The sequence below is a fragment of the Drosophila hydei genome, unplaced genomic scaffold, assembly GCF_003285905.1.
Source record: "Drosophila hydei strain 15085-1641.00,03,60 unplaced genomic scaffold, DhydRS2 tig00000063-arrow-pilon, whole genome shotgun sequence".
In the NCBI taxonomy this organism is placed as follows: Eukaryota; Metazoa; Arthropoda; class Insecta; order Diptera; family Drosophilidae; genus Drosophila; species Drosophila hydei.
The window spans coordinates 1,907,439-1,935,059 of NW_022045657.1; the positions used below are offsets into that span (position 1 = coordinate 1,907,439).

At 41.8% G+C, this 27,621-nt stretch overlaps 1 protein-coding gene across 3 annotated transcripts in view; it reads right to left on the bottom strand.

Moving 5' to 3' along the window:
• The window catches only part of LOC111595731 (FERM, ARHGEF and pleckstrin domain-containing protein 1), a 37,019-nt gene that overhangs the window by 2,754 nt on the left and 6,644 nt on the right, over positions 1 to 27,621 (bottom strand). For 2 of the 3 annotated variants that reach the window (XM_023309580.2, XM_030222936.1), the window contains exons 2-11: positions 24,902 to 25,744; positions 16,923 to 17,155; positions 16,641 to 16,862; positions 16,333 to 16,576; positions 16,114 to 16,274; positions 15,982 to 16,056; positions 14,081 to 14,187; positions 13,737 to 13,852; positions 13,422 to 13,668; positions 1,776 to 13,041 (exon numbers count right to left, since the gene is read on the bottom strand). In XM_023309580.2, the coding sequence (XP_023165348.2) occupies positions 2,102 to 13,041; positions 13,422 to 13,668; positions 13,737 to 13,852; positions 14,081 to 14,187; positions 15,982 to 16,056; positions 16,114 to 16,274; positions 16,333 to 16,576; positions 16,641 to 16,862; positions 16,923 to 17,155; positions 24,902 to 25,153 (12,597 nt within the window). In that variant the 5' untranslated portion in view covers positions 25,154 to 25,744 and the 3' untranslated portion in view covers positions 1,776 to 2,101. Of the gene's footprint in view, positions 1 to 1,775; positions 13,042 to 13,421; positions 13,669 to 13,736; positions 13,853 to 14,080; positions 14,188 to 15,981; positions 16,057 to 16,113; positions 16,275 to 16,332; positions 16,577 to 16,640; positions 16,863 to 16,922; positions 17,156 to 24,901; positions 25,745 to 27,621 lie in introns of those variants that run through there. The other variant, XM_030222938.1, reaches the window with a different exon arrangement.

Below are 27,621 nucleotides of genomic sequence, written 5' to 3' on the forward strand. Positions count from 1 at the left end.
TAAATGTAAAATGTAATTTAAATAACATCTAATTAAACTTAAGATCATCAATTCATTAAAACACTTTTTTATTTGATTAATGAATTTTTTATTTACTTTGCTTTTTCGTTCTATATAATAAATTTATGTTGTTTTAATCGCTTGCATTGTGTATGAATTTTTCTTTGTTAATTTATTTTCGTTTTTAAAAGATTTCAAAATTATGTGTGTGTGTGTGTGTGTGTGTTTTATCAACGCAGTTTGAATGTGTTACTTTTATTAGTAAGTGTGGAACGAGCTTTTCTCTTATTATTCTTACTGGCTAAAATTCAGCTAAGATTGTTTTTGTTTTATTAAAACTTTTTTTACTTTTTATTAAAAATTAACTGTAAATAAACACTCATTTGCACTCGAAGGAATTAATTTTAGTCGGATAAATTATTGACTAGTCTTTTCTTAATTTGGAAGTTCGACTCAAGTCTGCATTGGTTAACCGAAACTGGATTGTAAAACATTATACAAAAAACTGTATGATCCATTCAAAAATCATTTACCTAAACTAACTAACTAAAAACAGGTAAAAACTATAGTCAATATTTAATATTCTTAAGATCTGACTAGCACATAGATACAACAAACAATTTGATTTCAATAGATTCAATAGATTCTTGACTAAGCCTAAACACAGTTGAACGCCAATTGAAATGGTTGACCTTTTGATTTAAATACTTTTGATCCGATAAATATGTGAAATTATTGTACGTTGGGGACACCCATAACATAGCCTCATAATATCTCTTAATCTGTCTAACAATTTAATACCATCTCCTTTCGTTTGCTATGTCTGATTTTGTAAACTTAACAGGGGTTCGCTTGACTCTTTTCGCTTTTGATTTTATATATAATACGCTTCGTTTTGGCATCTAATTTTATGTTTTGTAGTAATTTTAAAGGTATTTTTTGGCACATTTATGTACTAGAACTAAAGCTAATACAACTTGTTCTCTGTGAAGAATTTTGAATTATAGGAATTCCATTATTGATTCGAACGATTGCTTTTTAAAACTCGGCCATCAAATTAAAAACTTTTATAGCACAAGAGCTACATAAAATAGATGTATATATATATATATGTATATATATATATATGTATATATATATATATAGTACGAATAAAAAAGATATTGTTTTTTATCGAATGAAATAAATGCTTCCACCAAAGAGATCGAATGTAGCCACAGGTAAACCTTACAATATATAATCATTTTTGTTTTCACATTGTGATTACACAGATAAACCCTTTGTTTGCTGATAACTCAGTTGAATGTACTTATAATTATAGATATATGTAAATTGAAGCTTTGACACTTTAACTGGAACTTATGGCATAGGTAAATACAATAATACTGATTAAGTACTAATCGTAATTCAAATACTTGTTTCAATTAATATTTAATAATCTTGTTCAACTTTAATCTTAAAACACGTTCTCTGCTCTGACTCCGCCTTGATTTCTTTCATTTTTAGCTAAATAACAATTAAATATTTCTCGTAGGTTTCATTTTTTGTTTTTGTTTTTTTTTTTTTTGTTACTCGATGATTAAACAGTGCATTAAAATTTACTCAACTCTGACTAGCTTCTTGGAGCCGCTGTTCTATAACATTCGATATATATATATTTCTCTATATACGTTGTGTACTCCAGCTACGTTAACCATATGTTTTCACTGACCACTGACCAACTCTCGGTTAGATTTTGTATTTTTTGTATATTTTAGTTAGGGTTTAATATATATATATTTATATATTTGATTAAAATTTTTAATTAGTTTGATTTTCTTCGAACTTTTCTGGATTATATCATGAATATAATGTTTTCTTTTGCTTTTGCGGTAGTTTCCTTAGCAGCATTCAACTTTTTTCTTGGATTGTACGATGTTTTGGTATTTTTGTAGTATTTTCTTTCGTTTTTTTTTGTTGTCGTAAATCAGTCTCAATTATAAATAAGTTGGTTATACTTGGATCTTGTGTAAAAATTGTCATAGATTTGTTCTAAAATTTCAAAGGCAACTGAAGAAATGGAAAATGCCGCTATTGCTGCTTCTTCTTCTACTATTTCCCCTTAATGATCGCTCAGATCATCCGAGTCATGAAACTTGGGCGGCGGATCAACTCGTATATCCAGGCCGCACGCATAACGCTCGTATTCTATGGGCTCTGTTTCGTAATCCGAGAGAAAGTCCGGATAGGGCAACTGTTGTCGTTGCGGCTCGACTTGAGGCGGGGCGCGACTGTTGCCACGTCTTATGGTGCCCATGGCACCAATGCCGGCGCCGCTATCCTCACTCGAGTTGGCCACATCCTCACGAGATTCGTACTCGCTCTCCTCGGGATTACAGTAGCTGCGTCCATGATACGGCTGCTGTTGGCTAGCATTCGAGGTGCTAGGTGCCAGGGAATCTTCGCGTTTGAGCTGCCGTTTCTTGGTGCGTGCTGGCTTAATGGGCTGCCCACTGATCGGCGGCATGGGATGATTGGCTGGCGCCGGTCTCTCGGCCAATGGCTGATACATGGGCTTGGTTATGTGACCCAGGCGATCATAGCGTGGAAATCCCATCTCATCTACATTGTCGGTCATGTCCAAACTCTCAAATTTGCCAGCGCCGCCGCCGCTATATTGCGGATAATCTTCGTACTCATCTGTTTGCTCATGCTCCAGCTCTTCATCAAACTCGATATACTGTTCGTCACGCTGATACGAATATTCTGAGCTGCCCGAATCCATTTCAGGCATATAGCCTTCGGAGCATTCGCTGCTCTCCGCCTGCTCCAGCAGAGCGGCAGCATTTAGATTGGCTCGCATGCGTTTCACGGGCAACTGACGTTTCTTGCGATAGCCACGACTTCGCAGCTGCTGTTTGACATCCTGCCCACGCACATCCAGGGAGCTGTCCGTATCATTGCCGCTGGGCGGGCTTTTCATGGCACTCGCAGCTGTGGCGGTAGCAGCAGCTGCCAGCTGACCAGTCGAGCTTTTGCGCGGCGGCTTTTGGATCAGCTGATTCGGTGGCGACTCCGAGCTCAGGCTGCTGGAATAGTACGGCGAGCAACGGATTAATTTATCAGCTCGTTGCGGCATCTGTGGAGAGTTTGGCGCTGTACTTTCGCTGTTTAGGGTGTTAGTTGTGGTTGTCGTATTGGTAGCCGAGGAAGTGGAGTGCGCATCGCGTTCCTCGTCAATACGCATGGGCAGCTCTTGCGAGGATTGCTGCGATTTACTCAACATGTGCTCGTGGAATGAGCTTGACTGCCGTAATTGCTTGGACGTGGTCTTAAACTCACGTATCTGCGTCTTGGACAGCGTCTTGTCATCGTAGCTATGATGCTTGGCCAATGGCTTAGAGGGCGGAGCGCCCACATGACCAGGCAAATCGCTGGGCGTTACAATTGGCGGCACAGTGGGTACCGGCGGTGGTGCCGGTTTGGGGGCGGACATTGGTTCAATTTTAGCAGTCACCGCTGCTGCCGCTGCCTCCTCGGCTTCGGCGGCGGCCGCTGCCTGTTCCGCTAGACCCGGTTGCTTCATCTTGTTGAGTAGCGCCTGCATTATGGGGCGTGTCACCGCCGGCTTAGGCTTTGTGGGCGGTTGTGGTGCGCGTGGTTTTTGGCGAGTCTGTTGTGATTGTTGGGTTTGAATTTGAGTGGTGCTAGTTGGTGCCGATGTGTGAAGCGGCACAAACTCCTGGCTTTGATAGCGCTCCGTCAATTTCTCGCTGTGCGGATACAAGCGCTCCACAAAAGGTGACTCCGACTCCGAGCATATTTCTTGGCTCTGGTACAGCTTAGACATCATCTCTAATGAGCGTCGCTTGCGTGCTGCGGCGCTTGTTTCCGGACCCGCTGATCCAATGGGCTGCTGTTCGCCATGTTCCTGAGAGCTACGCGCCTGATTACCATTGCTGCCACTTCGTCTATGTATCTGAGGAAGTGAGCAACGCTTCTCCTCGCTGGGCGAACTCAAGCTTGGTTTACTGCCCATTCTGGGTTGCTTCAAAGGCAAATACTCGCCGGGCACCACGCCCACTAGTGTGCGACTACTCGAAGTTGACCACTCGCTGATGGTGTGGGCCATTTCAGTCAAGGTTAAAGTTGTGTCATCGCTGCGCGTGGCCGAGGTGGGTTCGCTCAGCTTATCGGTTTCCGAGTTGGACAGCATGTCATAACGCAATCCATCCGAGGACCCATTATCGCCACTAAACTTGTGTGAATAACTTCCGCTCTGCTCGTTAAGGCTCTCGGCGGATTTGTTTATCGAGCTCATGCTGGACTTAGTCTGATTCGATTTCTCGCTCTTCGCACACGAATGCGTCGAGACGGCTGAGAGGCTGTCAGATCCAGAGAGATTTGCATATTGACGCACTGTATTGGTGCCTGTGGACCATTCGGAAATGCTGAGACCTATTGAGGTGTCCTCCGAATGGGAGCTGTGTGTGCATTTCTTCTGCTGCAAGCCCATGCGCACAGTACCATCGAGATCAGTGCCAATGGAACTGGTCTCCTCCTCTGAATGACTGGAATGGCTGCACTTTTTGCAGCTGCCACCACCGCTGCTCAAACGTGCCTCATAATTGCGACGTACCGTTGTCTGATCGTCCAGGTAGGTGCTACCCGACAAAATGTCATCTATAGATGTGTCCGAATTATTAGAGCCACGCGAGAGCTTGCGCAGTTGTGCATCTGGTGATATCTGCACCTTAATGGTGCCCGGCATAAAGACGTCATCGTTGGAAAACAGCTCATCCTCGGAGAGTGGGCTACGCGGCGCTGGCGATCGTGTTGGTTGCGCTACAATTACTTCTGGGCTAGATCCCTTTCGTAGTTCAGCATTTGCCCTAGCCGTTGGCTGCGTGGAGGATGTGCTGCAGCTCACATTAAACGACGATGACAAGCAGGAAGCAGCACTCAGTGTAGTACTCAAGCAGCTAACTGTATCCAATTGTATATCCTCGCTGCCGAAATCCTTGTCTTCGAAAGCGGCAGACATGAGATAAGCAGTGTCCTCGTAAGGCAACACCTTGGCCACATCGGGCGGAATCGCAGCGTTCGTTTCCTCATCTAAGACAACTTTGTCAGCACTCTGCACCTCACTGGCATAGTACGTTTCAATGCTCTCTACCACAATAGGCGCATCAATGGTGCTGGAGGGCGGCGATGGCCAGTCCACTGAATCTTGAGATTGCTGGAATGCCATGCTCGCCTTCCAGCAGAAGGACTTGGGCACGGGCTTATCCAAATCTGGCATTGCATACATACTGTCCGCTGGCTTGACCGGCACATGATCAAACGGTATTTCTGGCAGAGGCCAATCCTCCGAGTCTTGGCTTCCTGCATTCGAGAGGCACATAAGAGTGTGACGCTCCAGGTCATCTGGTTGCTGTTCATCTACGTGTGTTACTGAGAAGCGACCAGTCACTAATGTTGGTGACTTTGGTTCATTGAAGCTACCAATGCTACTGAGGCGATCCGCTGTAGCCGAATCGCACGGTATCTCCGGCATTTCTGCTGAAGTGCGACGATCTGCATCCGATATGTAGGCTAAATTAGTATTGCTACGCGAATCAGAGCTCAGACTAGGCTGATGATCTGTGGAGCCAACAGATTCATCCCGAATACTGACGGAATGCGTGGAAGCCTTGCTCACATCATCCTCCATGCTAGACTTTTCAGAGGCTGTGCTCCGCTCTGAAATGCGTGAGAGCGTGCGGCCCAGCGTAAAGCCGGTACTATAGCCTATGATATCTGTGGGATTAACACCAATGCCACCCAATGTGCTGGTCATAGCAGGATACCCAAAGGTGGTGGGAAAATCATTAAGATCATCCTGATAGCTGGTATCGCTCTCCTTTTGCTCGTCGGGGGATACTTCCTTGACGTCACTATCCGAGGAGTCGCGCAACGGATTCTGCGCATCGTAGCGCTCATAGCCACCGTCAGTTTCCACGTGATGCCAGGGATCATCGGTACTAGAGCTGTTGGAACTTTCGATGGGAAAAGCTTTCCAAGTGCTTTGCTGTTCCTTCTGTGCTAACTCTCCACGGCGCTGTGCCGCACCCAGTGATCCCGAGCTGCTCTCTGTTTCAAAGGACCCACGAGACTCGACGCTCAAGGATCCTTTCGAATCGAAGCTGGATTTCGATTCTTGTGAACTGCGATCGCTACCAGATTTACCGGGTTCTGTTTTTGTTACCGACAGTTTTTTCCCCCCATTTGCACGAGCTGGTTTTTCGATTCGGGGCGGTTTGCGGGAACCGCCCGAGCTGGATTCACTGTCCTCAGTTCTTTGAAGTATTTTAGCAATTCGTTCCTCTATGGGATCAAGGTAGCATTCGGTACTGTTGCCCAAATCAATTGGACTTTGTTTTTCAAGTGTGGGCGTTGTGGGCTTCTTTACGATTATCTTTGGCTCATTTGTTGGCGTCTGTTCATTGGAACCTGTGGGAGGGATCTCAGCTTCATTGGCAGCCACATCCAATTTGAGCATGCGCTGTTTTAGTTCCATGCATTTCTTAGCTTCCTCATTGCCAAAATCTTGTGATATGCCCAGAGGACGTGCTATGGAGCAGCTTACACTGGACTCTTCCTCGACAGAACTCTTCTCCTTCACGGATAAGCTCCAGTCCTGCTGACGCTGTGGACTGCTGTCCTTTTCGCCACTTGTCCATGAATCTGAACTTTTCGATTTATCGCTTTGCTTGTCCAGGCTGTATTTTTTCTTGCCTTCGGACGTATACTTTTCAAAAGTCTCTAGCACAGACTTTTCAATCATTGGACTGGCATTAGGCGGAGTAACCAATATATTTAAATCAGATGTTGGTGTTGCACAATTGGAGTACTCCAACGGTACGGCATCTTCCAATGTAGCTTGTGTCTCTAAAGCATTCCGATCTGCTTCTAAAGTACGCTGCTCATTATCCGAGGTATCTGAACCAATAAACTCATCACATTCTACGGTTATCCAAGAGCCTGTTTCATCACTTCGACTACGATCTAAGCTCAAACGGTTAACATCTTGTCGATCCACTTTCAGATGGCGACGTTCTGATGAGTTGTCATCCTCTTCAATAGAGGGCTCCTCGCACTCAATGGTGGGCACTCTATGTGGGTAAACCTCCAGCGGCGGCACTGGCGAATGGCTTTCATCCACCGAGACAAACGAATCCAAACTATCAGCTGTGGAAGCCTTGCGACTATGTGTGTATTCGCTATCACGTGTATCCTCTGAGGGCAGCGAACGCTTCAGAATTTCTAGTGAACGACGTTCAGAGATAACGGCCTGCATATCTATATCTTCGTGAACATTATACTGATGCGCAAACATACGGCGATCCCCAATGGCACTTCGCACAGAAGCCGTAGGTTTGTCTTCAGCTTTCTTTGTCTCCGCCGTTGCCTGTTTCTTGTCATCTAAGCTGCGTGCCTTTACGTCGGTGGCTAGGTAGTGATGCTCAGCAGGCTTTTCTAAGCTACTCGATTTTCCATCGAATTTCTTATGTACAACACTACCTTCGATTTTCTGTTTCATTTCTTGTGCCTTTGCTATTTTCTTGGGTGATTTAATCATCATGTCTTCGGGCACATCCGATTTCTCTGAGTCCTCAAAGGACTTATTACGATCCTCGAAGCTGCGATTTGCCTTGTCCAGTTTATCCGGACTGCGACCCTCATCAAAGCTGCGACTAAACTTGACCAGCGATGTGTCCAACTTGCGTGGTGCTTTGGCAATTAGGACATGATCCTCTGCTTTAGACTTGAATTCCGTTTCAATGATTATCTTATCGCCATCAGTTTTGACCAGTATCTTATCTTCAGGCGCTGGAAAAGCTGGCAGTGTATCTTTAACAGGACTCAGCATGGTTATAGTCTGCTTCATTGCGGACTCGTATAGTTTTTGCTGTCTCTCTTTGCGCTTAGCGATGTCCGCTTCTGTTTCCTCTTGCGACTTACTCTTGTCCTTGCTCAAACGACGCATTTCAATGGAGCGCGGACGCTCTTTGGGACTGGACTTTTTGTTGCCTCGACCATCTTTGCCAGCCTTAATATCATCCGCGCTGGTGCGTCGCGATTCCGGCCGACTACGTGACATGGGCTTGCCCTTGTAGGGCTCTGAAGTCTTTAGCTTCCCTTTTCCAGTGCTCTCGATGCTGCTGGCCCTTGATACACCTGGCGAAGTCTTACGTGAACTATTGGCTGAGCTGTACGGTGACCAATCGGTAAATCTATATTTGGGTATATTTAGTATTAAATGATCGCCACTTTTCAGCTTCATTTTCGACTTTCGTTTATCTTTTATCTTGACGCCTTGTAAGGCAATCTTTTCTATGTATTTAAGCTGGTTAAGTAGCTCCGCCTCCTCGCTATCAATCGCCACAGCACTAAGTAGGGAGTCTTTTCCATTGGCATTATAATTGCTCTGAGTTGGTATAGAACCGGCGCAGGAGTGAATGCTATCTGCTGTATCATCATCTTGTGTTGCCTGATGTGCACGCTCCAACGACTTTTCCTCTAAAATCTCACCTTCCTCCTCGAAGCCCACGGTATCGTCTTTGGATGAAAAGGCATTCATGGGCGGCAGTCGATGCAAAGAAATGACTGGCGTGTCCAGGCTCTTGGTACGACGCTCTGTGGTCGGCGACTGTTGTGTGGCATGTTGACGTTGTAGCGAAACCGAGCCCTCGGATAGGTTAAGTCTAGCATGAGCGAATAGTATAGGCGCATTTCCCTTGGATCGCATGACTATTGACGAATCAATTATTTCTTCAATTAATTTTACTTTAGACTTAGCAGTTTGTTTTTTCAGCGTATAGTCGATATCTGAACCGCTTATTTTCTCCTCATGGCATGTTTCATAGATGTCATCGGTGCTACGAAAGAATTCCGCATGCTCAAAGATGGGTGATGGTATATTCTCATTACGCTGATAATCGTTGGTACATTCATCCATGCGACGATTTGGCAAATGAGGCTCATCTTCCGATGATGGTATCGATATGGAACGCTCCGATATGCGACGAAGCTCTGTAGCATTGGCATACTGTGGATCAAGTTTTTGTGTATGATACCGACTTTCCAGATCGGCCAGACGACGACACTGAGGTGGAGAGCCCTCAATTTCTGTGGAGCTCATGGTCTGACCTCTACCCCAGGCGGCAGAGATAAGTCGGCTCTGTTCTATTCGCAAAATGGGTTCAATTTCTTTACGTGACTGTGGCGGTGAGAACTCCAGGCGATCCGGTATGGCCTCAGCCGAACCAAAGACATCGTCCGAGTCTAGACTCTCATCATCTGATGAGAAGGAAGTAATACGAGTCTTACCCTTCTTGGACTTGCCCGATGGCTTTGTTTTGGGTATTACCCTCGGCTTGTTGGCCTTGCGCGCATTCGCCTGTAGTTCCTTACGCAGACTTTGAATAAGTTCCATTTGCTTTTGTTCCAGCTTCTGTTGTTGCATGCTTTCGGTCCTAGAACTGGTTGCTGAGTCACTTTCAATTTGACTCAGTTTCTTATTTAGTTTCTCCAAAGTCGAGGCATCCATTTGCTTGGTTATGTCCCGCTTGGGCGAAGACAGCTGTATGATTGGTATGGTCTTGTCAATTTCCAGTGTTATAGGATCCACTTTAGATAGATCTATATTTTGAGTGAATAAAAACTCTTTTGTCTCTGCTGGCAAGAGACTATCTAGTATATCTGGTAGAAAGTCAGCTGGACCTGGTACTGGTATGGCGTTCACTTTGGGTGACTTCGGCGACTTTGGTGACTTGGGTGACTTTGGAGATTTCGGTGATTTGGGCGACTTGGGCTTATTATGTTTCTTGTCATTTGGAGAAGGTGCAGTGCCATTCATTATATGCCGTTTATGCAGAACGTAGGGTATATCTTCCTTAAGAACCTTTGTAAATCGTCGCTCGTATTCCCGGAAGAAGCTCTTAGGCAGCTCAAAGCCTGTCTTGGGTATATCAACTTGGGCAACTGGTGGTCCATCGTAGCATTTTGGTATCTCAAAGTTTCCATGCGCTTTACATAAAGGTGGAGCGCTAGGTATTTGCTTATAGATATAATCCTCATCACTAGAATCAGCTGGCGTTAAGTCAATTGATTTTTGATGCATAAGCACATGACGTCGCGAATTGCTGCCCAGACGAGCCCGATTAGCCAAGGAGTTGGGATCGCTCTTAGTGCGCTCCACTGTGGCATGAGCATAGTTCAGTGGGACCATTATCGGATTATATTCTTCAAAGTGTGTTTTGGCCATGAGTTCCTCTTTACGTGTAATTTTCTGATGCACAACTCGTGCCTGTTGTTTCTCAAACTCCGAGATGAGCTCGGGCGTCAATGGATAATCCGGACTTTGTTTGGACTTCTCATCCTTGGGCTGACCTTCCCAGTGCTTGGTGTACTTTTGCATGCACTCTATACGGTCCTGATCAAAACTAAAGATGTTCTCGCTATCAGATCGCCGACGGAATGCGGATATTTTGCACGACTGTGAGTTGCCCTTTTTAATGGGCGCCGTTTGATCGATCGAGTCGCTAGTTTGTATATCCTTTTCCTGGCAACGCATGCCAGAGGCAGGCGTAGACACAGATTCTGGCGATTTGATTCCAAAAGATTTCGCATTTCGCTCAATTTCAACATTTTGCAAACTAATCGAATGTACCTTCGAGGTCTTGTGAGTCTTGTTGCTTGGAAATGTGGAATATGTATCACGGCTGTCGTAGAATGAGCTATTGGCTGTAGAGCTATGCGTGTCGGAGAGCAAGCAATCGTGACTCTTAACCTTAGGTCGGATATAGAGACCTTCTGTCTCTGCAACAGGTTCTACAGCATCGTAATAATCACTCTTTGACTCCTGACTCGACTGTGCAAACTTTTCGTAGAGCTCTTTTTTATTAAACTGTTTAACCTTCTTGCAAGTGGTTGTGGGCATTTCGTAATTACGTCCGAAACAATCGCCCACCAACGACTCCTTGGAATCTTGACTGGAAGCCACCGATGTCTTGCTTTTGGTGGTTTCTCTGGACTTTTTGCTATCTGTATGATACAAACTGTCATGAGATTTCTTGCTCGAGTCGGAGCTGCGAGAGATTTTTGTTTCAAATATTTCGCTTTGACTCTCCTGACTGGAGGTACGAGTAAGGGCTTCCTGTATTTTCTTATAGAAATTGCCATCAGACTTGACAGAGAGCTTCTCTCGTGGTAAGTAACGTGGATCTTCGGCATCCCAAATTTCATTCATTATATCAGCAGCCGACTTGGACTTAACATCAATAGCAGAACGATATTTGGGCTGCTCAGAAACGGATTCATCATCGCTGGGTATGTAGTTGCCAGAGTCCAGCGAACATGAGCGCATGTGATCCTCGGAACGACGACGTCCGCTAAAGAAATCTATGTCATATTTCTCCAGAAGCTCATAGCTATCCTGTGATATATCGTCCTGTGAGCCAGTATAGTCCAACTGATGTCCAAAGTTGCGTTTGTGCTCTTGAGTATTGTAAGTGCTTCCCGGATAGCTGGATGAATACACCTTGCTCTGAGGCAGAGGTGAAAATTCCTGATGCGCATCTATTGAGTGGTTCTTAGTGATGTACAACGAGTGTCTAGAATCATCATAACGCGTAACAGGCGAATCAATGCGATTAGAGGAAAGAAACTCTTTATCAAAAGCTGTCATGGGTTTTGGCTGTTCGCGTGCATAGTAAGTGCTGCTATAGCGCTCGAACAGATCTTTGCAAGAGCTACTCTTCAGCCAGGATTCCCGCTCCACTTGATCGTAAATGTTCTCTCCTTCCGGATCATCATCTTGATCCTCCTCGTCATCCATATAATGAACAGCTGCCTGTTCGGGCTTAACAAATTGGGCAGTCGAGTAAAGATTACTACCCGTGGCCATTTGATAATCTTGTTTTTCCTCGGAGTTGCGTCGTGGATGATGTGTTATGTAATGACTATCGTATGAATCCACTGAATCTACGCCAGATAGCTCGGAGTTCCGAGGCAAAGAATGTGTGTGCCTGGAATTCTGAGAGTCCATAGAGGGTGTTAAATAATTCTCGGATTGTGCTAGTTTTGCTCGTTCGTTTTGAGTATTTCGCTTGGTGCCAAAGCCGGTGCCAAAGTACGACGATGAAGACGATTCTGAAGGATGATTAAGATCATTGTGATATTGATAGTTCAAGCTATTATAATTTCGTTCTTGGGCAGCAGCATAAGCCGATGTGCTGGGCTGCTGTAGCAAAGGTATGGCCACAGGCTGTATGCCCATCTGCTTAGCTCGCGTGTACTGCAATATAGACTGATCGATAAACTCATCGCTGAAATGCTTCTCGCGTGTCTTGGACTTAGCTTTGCGATTGACGGTGGCATAAATATCATTGCGATCATTTAGATTGAGATGCTCACTGTTGGATATTTTGTGTTCCATTTGAGCGTTATGAAAGTCTGGGTATTTATAATGGCCCATATCGTTGATGTCAGTGTAGATGATGTTGTCGGTTTCCGTTTCAGTAGAGTTGGCATTGGCGTTGTTAAGCATGCACTGCTTAGACATCGAATAACTGGTACTGCTATAATGGACTGGGGTGACAGTTTGAGATTGGGACTCCTGTGAGTGAAGCGGCTGACGACGGGCATTGGCCATGGCCATGGCTGAGGCCGGTGAGGCTGCCGCCATAGTCTCCCGATTGATGGTAGATGCCGTCAAGTCCGAATCCGCTTCCTCCTCGACTAATTCCTCCTCCTCCCCCATAGGCTCCTCCTCCTCCTCCTCCCCCTCCGTATCCGCAGGCCCCAGCAGCTCCTCCTGCTCCTCCAATTCCATGGAGCTGCTGAGATCCACCGAATGACCCACCGTGTTGCTGCTGTTGATAGTGTTGTTGTGAGTGTTGGTGTTGGTGTTGGTGTTGATGCTGATGAGCTGCGGCGAGGCAGGGGCATACACTTGGGATGCCAGTGAGACTCGACGAGGCGTGCTGCTGCTGTACAAGTGGGACAAGTGGCTCAGACCTGAACACGCGCAGGGATTAAAAGAATTTGCGTACATTAGGACTGCTTGGATACAATATAGTAACCAAAACAAACCGAAAACGAATCGAACTCAAGGCATGATCACAACAAAAAGGCTGAAAACACTGAAAACATAACATTCGGATTGAATTTGTAGTGGGGTCACAAGTTGGCCATTGTCATTCAATTAATACAATAGTTAACAGCCGCCACTGTGAATTGAAATGAGTTTAAATAATAGATCTAAAACTAAATTAGTCTTAAGTATAAAATTATAGAGCTTAATCTAAATCATAGATTAGCCTAAAATAGGCATAACTGTAACTAAAAACTAAAGAAAATTGTATAATAAATGATCTTAAATGATATAAAGGACTTACCTAAATTGTGATCGCCTTGATGCGCACGACCCAGATCGGGACCGCGCTGTGCCTGGCTGCTGCTGTGGCTGGGTGAAGTCCACGATTGCGGACCCTGTGGTGAAAGCGAGCGGTTCGAATTCATTTGGTCCATACCCGCTGCCGAGTGGTGTTGACGTTCCACCGAGCATGCCGCTTCCTCCGCTGAGGTTGGCGATTCCGCTGCATAGTTCTTCGTCTGATAGATCTCCACCTGGGCTGCTGTGACCTTTATGGGAATAAACATATATATATATATTCAATGATCTCCTATTTAAAAGACATGAGCCCACTCACTTGAGAACGCATGTGGTCTGTAGGATTGTCGCGTCGGCGATCCAAGGTATCCGCTGCCTTCTTCGTCAGAGAAGGGGTCATCGAGTCGCTGCATTGATTGCGATAATCCCATGCCGCTGCAGCGTGCAATTAAATTAAAAAACAGTGATTTAATAAATAAATGAATAATATGTTTAATAGAAATCTATCGCCTTCGGCTACACATTCCGCTAGCAAAACGAGAGACAGAGAAAGAGAGCGATCGACACTCTTTGAACTACATATGTACGTAAATGAAACGATAAGCGATAAATGATAAATCATGAAATATAATAATCGAACAATTGAACAAAATAAATACAAACCAGTGTCAATTGGGAGTAGGGGATTGGCTGAAATGCTGGAATTCACATACGTATGCGACTGACTTCGGCTACTAGCATTCAGTGGCCCTTGCCGGAACGACTGAGACCTGCAGCAAAAGAAAAGACAAGAGGATACCACGATTTTATTTTCACATGCTCAGTTGTTTTTTAGAAAGCAACTTTTATGTTTTGTTTAACTTTTTTTTAAATATTTTTTGTTTTTGTATTTTAGATTAAGTTTTAGTTTGGGTTAAGCACAGTTGGTTTTTATGTGAGCAGAAAGACTCAGAAATTTTTGATTTCTTTAGCAAATGCATCAGTTTAAAGTATTTACAATAGTACAGAAGAAATCAAAATAATAATTATAGCAATTAAATAATTGTATCGTAAAGTACAACTTAAAAATAGACACAACAACACTTAGGGTATCAAATAGCTATGGGTAACGCCTAGTATATCTTAATGTTCGGAGAGTAATATGAAGCACTACAAACTAATTATATTGCCTCGTCGGCTATAGCCAATAGCCTTAATGGCTTAACACATTGTCTATATAGAATATTATATATTTAGTTAAATTTGCTGTTGGGGTAATTAGAGTAAGAGTATAATACAGACTAAACTACTTATGTAAGTAGGTAAATTTAAGGCCGTAAGTTAGAACACACACAACTAGTTACTACACATTTAGGGGGCATTATAGGAGGCAAACAAACGTGATTGGCTGTGAATTGTGAACAGTCTAAACAAAACACACAGTTTTTAAATAGGAGAGGTGGAAAAAGAAAAACAGCGAGTTAAAAGACACAACTCCCAAAAATCGATGGGGACAAACGACTAGACTAGTTAGTATATTATAAATGCAATACACGATATGAAAGATATTGTGATAATGCGATTGTAGTTCAGTATAGTCTATGATAGTGAAATGGGTTAACGCTAGGGTTTTGAAAATGAGTTGACTTTGGGTTGGACTCAAACACATAAGTATGACATGTGAAATTAGTACGCATTAAAGTTGCCAATTGCCAATTTTAGTATACAAATCAAAAAGGTTACGTTATATAGTTTGGTTATACACATGTTCAAAAAAAAAACCAAATAAAATAAAAATAAAAACAAATTTGAGTTTTTAATGCTTTTGTCGTTTACTTCTGTACAATTTGCTACAAGTTTTGCTTTAACATTTTTTTGTTTTTTGTTTTTTTTTTGTTTTGTTATATTTTTATTTTTGTGCTTTACTTTGCAGTTAAGACCAATTGGTTTTTTAATCCTCTTCTCTTTTCTCTTCAACTCGATGACATATTTTGATCAAGTTCTTGGGATATTTATGTGTTATTTCTGGAATAGGGCTTGTGAGGTTTTTTAAATAAATTTTGAAAATTAAAATCGTGTTGAGAATTCATAAGCGATTCGGTTCAAAATAAATAACCAAGTATTAGTTAGTATGAGCACGCTGATGATTTATAATGTGTACGCATGAGATTCTTTAAAAAGTGGTTTGGGGTCTCGGTAATTGTACTCATAATTAGTTGGCTTAGTTTTGAAGTTGGGTTATTGGTTATTCATATGGGGGAAGCATAAGCTTAAAAATTTTATTTGTCGAAAAAGATAAAAGTAAGCAAAGCTTTAAAAACAAGTTTACTTATTTGTTAAGTGGAATGTAAATATCGATTAGTTTTTTTTTGACAGTCGATGCTGTCGATTTAAAATGCTGAAATGCTGTTTTTATCATATTTATATTATAGTTTAATTAAAAAATTTGAATGGTTTAAACAGCCTTTGCAGAAATTAAATCAAAATATTTAACATAATCAAAAAAAAATATAAATTACTTAAAAAATTCTTAGGCTTATTTCAGTTATTAAACTTCTTTGCATTTAGTTTTTTTCTAAACCTACCTTTGGAAGTTCTGACGCTTTACATAATTCTCTCGCACAAATTCAATAATTTGTTTCTGCGTTTTGCCGCTGTAGCTGTAAGTTCAAGATGAATTGAGTAAAATTTTCTGAACATGAATTTCTTCCCCATACCGAAAAGAGCTGCCGCGTGAGAGCACCCGAGTTTTACGCCTGGGCGTGCTCTGCACGGTCGTGCAGCGAAAGAATCCATGATTCTCGACGCACTTCTTCCAGAAATTTTTGCACTCATTGCGACCTTCGAAGAAAAACTCGACGGTGTCCTTATAGTAGCCCTGCAAGTGAGTAAAAAACAACTTATAAAGCAATCTAATATACGCCTCTAACACTTACGTAGCCTTCGGGGTGCAGCTTGACCAGAAAACGTTTGCGTTTGAATGATATCTTGCGTATCTTAGCCCATGAGAAGGTATTAATACGCGTTATATTCTGAAACACGGTAATGCCCATGTGCGCTACGGCTAGGTTTAGCGGCACACCCTCCACATCCTTGGCGGGGTGCATTTTCATGCCATAAAGTTCACAGCGCCGTGCTGTCTCCAGCAAATTTAGGTCAGCCTCAGCAGGCGATTGGCCGCTGCATAAAATGTATACCAAATATGTTAACAAATTCTCAGCTTTAAACAGTTTATAAGGCTTACAAATGCTTCTTGTGATTCTCCATAATCTTGCGTTGCATGGTCGCATCCTGGTGCGGCACAAAACGATAGGATGACAGATACGTGTGATCTGGATAGTCCTCGGGCACATAGTCGCCACACGATGCCTGCACTATATAGCTGGCCATGAGGGCCGCCGTATTGTCATTGCACTGCAGACTGCCCGTGGCCAAATCTCGCTTGATTTGCAAACAAAACAGATATCTAAAACGAATACGAATATTAAGGAAACTTATCTTTATAGAATATGCCTTTTATAGTTACCTGGTATATTCTTCTTCAAGTTGTGCCGGATCTGGGGTATAGAACTTGATGCAGAATCGCAGCACAGGATCGATGAGAGATAGGCCCACTTGACGATTCATGGGCTTCTCCAGATCCAGCCAATATTTGGTATGTGTGGATATTTCCTGATATTCCAGACCAAAATAGTCCGCTTCCAGCAAGTTAAGCTGTCGACAAACCTGCTCGAAGAGCACTCGACCCAAGGCCTTGGCCTGTAAAAAAGAAACGAATAATGGTGTTACGAAAGGTTTGCGCAAGATTAACTTAAACTCAGAAGGAGATTATCAATATAAATAATCTTTCCCTTGGGATTTCGGTGAGTTTTAGCATAGGTTTCCATACTTTACAAGTCTCATTTTTCCTGCAAAGTTATGCGAAATGCAAGAAGAGCACTCGCTTAAATCTAGACAGTTGACATCTTATTTATAAAACAGTTAAAAACTTGGCAACTGTACCACAAATCTAAGCGCCACATAAATCAACAGTCACGCCGTTGTCCCAGCTCTTCGTCTTGTTGTTGTTGTCTTGTTGCGAGCCACACACCATTAGGGTTGATTAAAAATGCCATTAGATAGCGTTAAATAATAAATATGTATTTTTTTTAGGAATTTACACTGCACTCGAATTGCACTGACCCCCAGTTCGTTTGCTTTTCGCTCAATTTGGCAGCTGGCAAAGATCTGAACGACCTACATTTTATCTTTACTTAAGTGCAGCCAGAGAGGAGATGCCTAGCCAGCCAAATGGCCCAGTTAGCAGCCAGGCAGTACTGGTTGGGGCGAGGCGACATCTCAATTGAAATTTATTTAAATGCAATCAAACGGCCGTCGCCCACAAGGCAATTGACGGCGTGTGGCAACACTCAAATGTACGCGGATTAAATTTTTAACAAACCTAACGAGCTTAGTCAGCAATTGCATTGGTCTCGCCCTTGCACCCACAACCAGAACACGCCCAACTACACACCGCTTAGCGCCCTCTGCCCAACATTTCGATGCTTTGAGTAAATTGTGCGTCAAATTGATGGAAAACATTTGTTTTCTAAAATATTCAACACCCAGGCAATGTCAGCATGAAAAATTGAACTAGCTGTCAGAAGAGTAAATAGATTATAAAACAATTTAGGTAGCTACGTTGCAATATAACAATTTATACAGTCTGACTGCGTTGCTATTGAACTTTAAAGCTTTTCATTTATTCAGAATGGATAAGTAGGTAATCTAAGCTAAGGCTAAGCCAGACTAAGTCAATAGTACGAGAAGCCTGACAATGTAATGTAAGTCTGACAAGCCAAGAATATATAAGCAATGAAATAATACTAAAGAAAATATATTAAATATGTAACAGTGTGGCAAAGCCAAGCTACGTACATGACGAACTGAGAGTACCTAAATATTTTATGCTACAAAATTGCCTATTATAATTTCCAAGTAGCTCTGGTTTACATACTCCACGAACACTTCTAATCACATGGTAAAGGATATCCATTTTTTGAGCTGTCATCCATTCAAAGGACTGCCACAAACCGGGTGAAATGAAGATTTCATCAACAAGAGCTTATTAATGATCCATTCACTCGCAACACCTATTGTCCTTGGGATGTCCTTCAATTTGCTAATACGTTAAGTGGCAAACACATGTCTAGATTAGAGCCATGTGCCACACACATACACACAATATGCTAATTTCGGGCCATGGCAACAACCACAAAGCCATGAGTGCCACTCCATGTCCTGAGCAGCTGCTACACCTTTGCACCATTAGGCAAATGGAAATGTAATTGACATTTCTACAGAGTTGAGCGAAAAAACATCCTTCGAGAATGCTACTGCAGGCTCTGCTTTCAACAGGCAATCAGGCAAAGTGCCCCGGTTAACAGTTCGATATTTGCAGTTTGACTTTGGGCAAAGTGTGAAATGTGGTCATTCCATAGGGCGTGACAAAGCGTAATTAAAATCTATGATAGCCTACAGTTCATCAGCACATCACCCTTTCAGCCTGTTTTCCACATTTTCTTTGGTATTTGAATATTTCATGTGTTTAATTTATTGGTTTTTGGGCGTGGTCAGTACCTGAGCTTAAATATTTATCTGAGCAAAAATACAAGAAATTAAATTAAAATATATCTGTCCGATCTCTCTATACACATGTAGCGTCATAAACCATTTGAGAATGCCATTTGTTCCCTTTCTTTTCTTAATTGAAATGTGAGCTGAAAGCAAACAACGAGTTCAACTAAAACAATGAAATAACAAACAATGTGCCGACACAAAGGAATAGCTGATGCATTTTTTATGACTAAAGAGAACGGCGAAAAATAAATAAAAATAAAAAAAAGTTCAAATAAAATAGTAGAAAAGTTGCGCAGTATTTTATTATATATTTTTTCTGTATGCTTTTCAGGTCAATAGGGAATTTGGCGGCGAAGTGCGATGCATTTCAAATTTAGACACGAATTCTGATTTACTATGTAAAAGGTCTCAACGCTTCATGTTGCGAGTGCTCTAACTGTAGTATATTTATGGGCTGAGAGTTAGAGTAAAATGGGAGCCAATTCCAACTAAACTACACTTAAGAACTAGACCGTTAAGATCAATTAAGACAATAAATAGCTAATACTACTGCTTCGAGAATATATTAACCATAAACAAAAATACTAGGTATATTTATTGTGCAATTCTTGCAAACAAAAACACTCAACTGGTGTAGTAATCTAGTTTAAACTGGCAACGAACAATACATACCACTTTTATAAAAAAATCTTTTAAGAAATTATAATTATTTATAATTAATATTTATTGGTATACATAATACATAATAAATCTATTTAGTTTTATTCTCCATTAATAGAATAGATAAATAATAGCAGCACTTAACTAGTCACTCTACGCTGAAGCTATTAAGCTACTAAAATAATAGTCGTTTCCTCTGTAATTAATAATTTGATTTGCCAAGCTTTGGTAACTTTCTGCCGACACTTTGGCAACCTCGTTTGTGGCTGCTAGAGCATAATTTAATTGCCGTTTGTTATCACAATTAACAATGAATTCCCTTCTGAATGCAGTCTGAAAACTATTTATGACATTTGAGGAAATCTAATTTCAGTGCGGCTTGCCCCACTGGGACCTGCCTTGTGGCCACACAGTTTCAACTAATTGTCAGACTAAAGTTAAATTTACACAAGTTTTTCACTATAACTGAAGCATATTTAATTTAATTTTGGCAAACAACAGGAGCGGCAAAAAAAATATAGCAAGGATAACAAGGGAGAACAAGTTTTTGCTGAAAGTCGAATGTGCGGGTTTGCCCATGAGAGAAGCTGCTCCAGAAACTACAGTGGTGGCTGGAGGTGGCAAATGTGGGGATAGCAGCAACAATGGCCCCAAAAACCACGCCCGAACTTTGACATTTCGGCTGCAGATGGCAATGGGCGGCATTTTATCTATGAGTCGAATGTGAGGCCAATTCACTAAGCCAATTTGGAACTTTGAGCAGCTACAAACAGCCAATTAGCTTTGGGCGCGGCTATAGCAAATGGTAAAGGGAAATTGCTAAGAATCACAGGAAGTGCAAACAACTGACAGAGACACACACACACGCACACACAAATCTGTTAACAATTTGTCGCTGGATGCAAAAGGGAGCTGCCTCACTAGCCTGCAGGTGTTTACTCTAGGGTTCCGCTACCCCTGCCTAGCAGTCTAACTGCAATGCTTTCTGCCTTTTGTTCTTTTATCAGCCAACAGACACTCGTACACATAGTTGTTGTGTTGTCCCTTGAAACAGCTGCCTGGCGCAATAAATTTTCACTTATGCGGGCGCCTGTAGCCAGAAACCGAACGGAAGAGTTTATGAAAGCTGCCAACGGATATCACTAAGTGCACAAGGGTTTATGGATTTGTCATTTGGTATTTGAAAACAGACAATAAGCTGCTGGCTATAGCATTAAATATCGGCAGACTGCTATGAAATTCTGAGGATTTACTAAGGAAAGGTAAGGAAAGGTATATGACAAGCCCATTTACATTCACAATCTTATAAAATTCGAGCTCTTGTACTACTTTTGCGTCAATCCAAACATTTCATTCGTAGACGCTTAACTCGATTTGGTAGCCTTAATGCATCAGAGAGCATGCATTTCCGTTAGCTACTTGCTATCAAATGCAGCGAAAAGCCTTTTTCCAGCACGTGAAAATAAATCCTATTTATAGTTGAGAAGTTGCCTCAAAGCACCTGTCAACGAGATGTGACCTGCAATCGCATCCATCTTTAGACAGAAACGGCTGCCAAATGGAAGCCAAGCATAAAATGAAATTGCATTAATATATAACAGCAAGTTCTCCCTCTCTCTCTACATACATATCTATATATATAAAACTCAAAATTTGTATAGTAATATATAATTGTATAAAAGGGAGCAAAAACTAAAGTCTGGGCTGCGGCGCATTCTGCGAACACGCATAAGAGATTAATGCGACAAGTGTAGCAGAGAAGGGAATTGTGAGCGGAGTCTGTGGTTGGCGCTGGGACCTGCGCTTGGGCGTGGCAGGGCATTCACATTTTCTGGCTGCCAGCCAAAATGTGTTCCGGCCTAACAAGAGCACAACAAACAGGCAGGCAGCCAGGCAACCAGCCAGCCAACAGCTGAGGCAACACACAGAAGCTGCCGACAAATCAACAAATTTTCCGTGTCGCCCCACCCCCAGCCTACTCCACCCCTGGCAGACCTGGTTTGGGAGGTGTTGCGGATGCTGCTGCCAACTCCAAAAATAAAGTTTGTTTCTTCTTTACGTTGTCTATACTCTGTATACACAGAAAATGGAAAAAGGAGTGCGATGCATCCAAAAGCGAATTCTTTTAAATGAATATGGCATTTACAAGTTCTTGAAAAGGTCTAAGAATATTGATAGCACAGCCTTGATTTCTGGCTTATATACAGATTGAAATTATCAACTTTTCGTGAAGTCGGTTTTCGGTTTATTATAGGGTATCATTCTGAATCTCTTTCTCTCCCTGTATCTTTCTTTTGACTCAAGTATTGCTTGCTTCTTTTTTTGTTCGCCCACTCTGTGGTTCATTTGGGGTCTCCGAACTGTAACCAAGACACACACAGACACACACAGGCACACTCAGATACACTTGTGACCAATTGTTGTACACGCGGTTGTTGTTATTTGACTGCATTTGACCACAAATCGCATTAATGCAAACACAGCCGTTGTCCTGCACCTCGTTCGTATACCTATATTCTTCTGTTGCTTTTTCCATTTTGCTCTATATGTTTTCAGTCTTGTTGGGTTTGGTTAATGGGTTTTCTAGTTGCTTTTGTTGTTCCACTTCCTGGCTCCATTAGCCCAGCAGCCAGCCATCCAGCCAAGCAAAAGGCTTACTCGGTTTTTAGTTGAAGTGGCCACGCCCTGGCTGCCCCCTTAGTCCCCTCCTGCCCCAACAAACTTACTGTAGACACACATTTCAAAGGCTTCGCTCACTTCAACATGGCGTGGCAAAAAGTGTGCTGGATAAAATGTTACAACAACAACATGGCTCCTGTTAGTTACACCATTGTTATACCCTTTACGCTAGTCATATTGGGTCTGATGAGCATCTGTCACAATTTTCAGCAGCCAAAACAAATAATTCAAATGGGTAATGTTAAGTAATACAAATTATTAATGAGGACACATACCAGCCGTAGAAGGTTTATTCACTGTAGTAAGATTGATTCTCTCAATTTTTAATTTACCCAGATAAAGCTGGTAAGTTGAAATCTTTAAATAAGTCTTACAAATAGTTCTAAGATATAAAAACAGCCAAAGATTTACTAAAAATGTCAGTTATACAGGGTATATAGTCAGTATATAGTCAAGAACCGTTCGACTCAAGTTAAGCTAGACACTTAAGCTGTTGTTGCGGCTGCTGTCGGCATTGTTGTGCGGATATGCGTTTCTGTGTTGGTATTTGTGAGTGGGTTGTTTGGCTAGGTTTAAGAGTAAACCCTTGTGAACCAGTTGCACTTGAGGCGCTGCTGCTGTTGCTAGTTCTGGAAATGTTTAAAGTGCCACATAAAAAGAAACTATTTCATAGAAACGATGGCCACGAACCCTTGCTTGCTGCCCCCTGAACCCCCGCATCGAAGCTTAAATAATGCCCAGTGCAAGCTTATTAAAAATTGAAGCACGTAACAAATTTGTTTGCCAGCAAAGCACAAGCATACTGCTGTATGTAATATCTCCTCTGGCCCGCGCACACACTGCGTATACGTAACGCCGCTTGTGCAATCGAATGAATGAGGGCTGCAAGCTTATAAATAGATTCACCCCCAAAGCATATTCTGCACTCAGTTGCCAACCACAATCAACCGCAACTAGCATTTTGCTATAGCACTTTGTGGTCGTGGCAATTTATGCGACGCTAACTAGCGCCAGCGTGGTCAAGAGCATTGTGAGTAAATAAGGTTGATCGAGTTAAAAACGCTCTCTATGCATAGGCACTCTATTTACTAGAGTCTACAGTTGCCATCATGCGACTTGCATCGTTGAGTTCCTATGCCCATGGCATATTCCCAACTTTTAATGGGTTTCATCTTTGTTAAGCACACAAGAGCTCACACACCTAACTTCAAAGCTCCACTGCATGAAGACCCTCAGTTCCCATAGATAGTAATATGTTATGCCTGTTTAATATTCATATAAATATCTATATAAACCTAACTATCTATACAAGCGCGTGGAGCTGTCCACAATGCTTTGAAAAATTATAGGGTATTTTAATTTTATTATTTGTTCTGTGGTTGGCTCTGACGTGCGTCATATTTTATTCTGATGGGTCAGCTTCTGTACAACTTGTGACACAAATTTAAACAGACCTTAAATAATTGCCAGCACTTTAACGTAGCTACATAGCTTTAGAGCTCTTATATAACATGGATAAACAGCGCAAGTTTCTTTGAAACCAATTTCTTGTTTTCTGCCTTTCTTCTATGCTCTGGCATTAAAATTTTTCGCTTTCATAATTTTGTTAGAAGCATGAAATAAAGAGATTTTGGAAGCTCTTCAATCTCCTGTTTTATTGTACTTTTTAGCTTTTTAGCTGTTGGTTTTCCGGCTTTTCAGCATTTCATTTATTTGCCATGACACAGAATTTTGCCTTTTCTTGCGACGCCAATTTATTTATCTAACGAAAGGTTTTGTTGTTCCTTTTTTATTATTCGCACATTCATAAAAGCTTATCTAGTTAGGGGGAAGCAAGCGCAAGCGAAAAGTCAACAATTTGGCTGATAATGCCTAATACCGAAACTTTTTAATAGAATTATTGAAAAGTTCTTGCGCCACAAGACGAAATATGACGCAATCGACGGAGCCTGAACTAGGTTTGAGTAAGTAATATTTACCGTGGAGCCAAAAATTGAACATTTCTTTGTGGACAAGGTCGTGCAAACAGATGGTCATAAATCAATGAATATTATATTAATGGAAACGTAGTTAACGACGGTTCAGATTTAATGAAATTATAGGAATTATGAAAGTTATCTTTGAGTTGTCGAGGAACAAGTTCTAGACAAACGATAATATTTATAATTTAATTAAAAAAAATTGAACCAACATTTCAGGTTCTGGATCAGTGTTATAGGAGAGTTATGAAGGGTTGCGCAAGTCTTAAAATGCAAAACGCTTCTGATTGATTGTTTTGCAGTGTGTAACAAGCCTATCATACGTTTTTATGCAAAAATATATATTGCTGTACATTGGCTATAAAGGGCTCTACTTAAGATAAATATTATCGTATTTAACAAGATTAAAGTTTCCCACGCAAATAGGCAGATATCTAACATTTATTCTTAGAGCATTCTATTGAGCTTTCTTATGATCAAACAAATATTTTATGCTGTTTCTTAACTGAGACATAGGCTAGATATTTATGTATATCTGTATGCTTATGCTCTCTTTAGCTTTGCTTACCTGAACTTGAAACATGGTAATTGAATCGTCCAGCATTTGTATGCGCACTGTCAACTTCTTGCCGCCGCGATGCCTGGGCGTTGAGGGCGTGCCATCCACGCCGCTGGGCGTGCTCAGCGAATGGGTCATGCGACCGCCGGCAACTCCACCTGGCCCGCCGCCCGTATTGTTCAGATCGTAGTGGCGAGCCCCACCGCCACCGCCTCCACCGCCCGTGGAGCGTGTTACTGTGCCCATGTCAGCCAGTGACATTTTGTACACAAGAATTGTGGTAACTGCAACACAGAAACGACGTCTTCAATAGTTGCCGTTTGCCTTGTTCCTGTTGCACTTAGTCCGAGCTGTGCGGAATTGTATATATCATGCATAAGATTGCACGAATCTTGTCTTTTATAATATGACTTTCTAGTTTTTAAAATGCTACGACTTGGAATGCTACTGGGTTCGTTTCGCTTCAGTTCGATTCACTTCGAGTTTTTCGTTTTTGGTTTTCTTATAAAGCTGTGGATTGTAGCACAATCAAATTTGATTCGTTCGCTTCCAGAGAACAGAACGGAACAGAACAGAAAATCGAACAACAATTGGAATTAAAGTGGAAGCAATAACTTTATGCCACAATCGCACGCATCTGCTTCACATTTGACTCAGTTCATCTAAAATATATATCTTTTAAGTGCCTTTTGTTGTTGTTCTGTTCGATTCTTGCGTTTGGCATAATTTCATTTGCTGCTGCTACTCTCAATTGAATTCTCGTTGCGTTTCGTTTTGGTTTCTTCATTAATATTTATAACGCGCACGTGGACTCGATTTCCTCATCGCTCAGATGTATGTTGCCTCATTTTGCTGCAAGTAAAAGAAACACATAGATAATTTAGTCACAAATGAACTTAAGCCTCGAAAACAGTTCATAAAGCTCATAAAGATAATGTCGGGCTCTATAGTCGACCATTAAGAGCCCGAAACATGCTGTCAAATTTATGCGAAAGTGAGCTCACACGCCTATTTTATTGCAAATAATTCAGGATCGAATCAAGCCATGCGAATAGAACTTGTCACATATATTTATAACTTTGCTGTATTTCTTTATAAACAAAAGCGGGTTTTGGAGCTCTGTTTGATGAAGCCAATCACAAGAATATTAAATATAAATATAAATATAAAACATTTTACACAATTTGCATTAAAAGTCAGTAGAATTAAGCTAGCCATCTATAAATATTTATTTATTTAATCGCTTATTCTTTTACTTCAGTAATATTCAAGAGGTTCTTGAACTATGCAGTCAAATTTGCATGTGTTTATCTTGGAATCATTTAAAGCAAACTAAATGCAATTGTTTATAGCTGTGAACAATGAACATACGTTTATTTAAAACAGAAACAATCTTGAGACTTCCATAAGACACTGCGCACTCTAGCGCATAAATTACTCCCCTCTATCTAATATCTCGCCTCCTTTCTCAAGATATTACCCTTAATTTCGTAGACTTGACCAACAGCAACAAATGACAGCTCCATCTTTCGCAAGTACCAGCTCGTTGTCTCTGGTCTCTATGGACATCAATCATCATGCAATTAACACAGAGAAAAGTCGAGGAGGCACTAGACTACACAATTGTGGCACAGTCTATATAACTTTATGAGCAAATGCTAATCATTTGCGAGTTATGTATGTGCCAAAACGTGACTTATGCGGCTCGGCAACTGAACCAGTCCAGTATTTTTCTAGACTTTTATTTTGTTTCATTCTTTTTATGGCAGGCGTATGACATGTACGACGAGTCGACTTTGAGTTCCAACTCGGTGACTCGTTATCTGAGCAGCAACTAAGTTTGATGAGAAACTTACTGAGTGAATGAATGAGTGAGTGAATGCGTGAATGAGTGTATGAGCGAATGAGTGCTGGGTCATTGAACGTTGTCAGCGTTGGTTCAAGTGTTATCGATGTCATATGTATACATAGAGAAACACAGAGAGAGAGAGAGAGTGCGGTACGAAGATGAGCAGAGAGTTCTTCCTAGTGATCAACCTGACTGCTCGCTCGGCTGCTTGGCTCATCATATCGCATCGTAAATTCACACATTTCACGCCCCATTCGTAAGGCCCGGGCATCCTGTATCTGCAAATTGACAGCGGGCCACGTCCGCATTCAAATTTACGAGCTGCCCATAAATATATGTAGGAGACGTTTCCATCGACTCCATCTTTATCATAATTTTATTTCAAATAGTACTCTTCGTATACCCTGTACCCAGCGGAGTGCATATAAAACGGCTATGCTTAGAAACAGATAATACGCTATAATCTGAAAATCTCTTCTGCTTAAATATAGGAACTACTTGGAACTAGGTTTTGCTATAATATCAAACCGTCAGTTTCAGGATCTCAAAGATCACAGCTCACAGAGTATCGCATAGTTGAGCCTTTGCGGCTAGCTCACGCTCGTTTATTATCTATTTGCGGCCCACAATATAATTGGCGCCAAATGACTTCTAGCTGCCTTCATGTAGGTTGGCCACAGACAATGACGTTGCCATAACCTCAACTCCAGCTTTATGTTTCGCTTTAAGTTTTCGGCTTCAAGCGCTTAGCTTTCCGGTTTTGCGTGGGCGCCTCACGTGGGCTGCCCATTTGCTACCTGCCCTCTTTCTCGCTTTCGTTCTCTCTATCGTTCCGGCTTCTTTTTAATATTTGTGTTGCTTTTAAGTGCTGAACATTTCT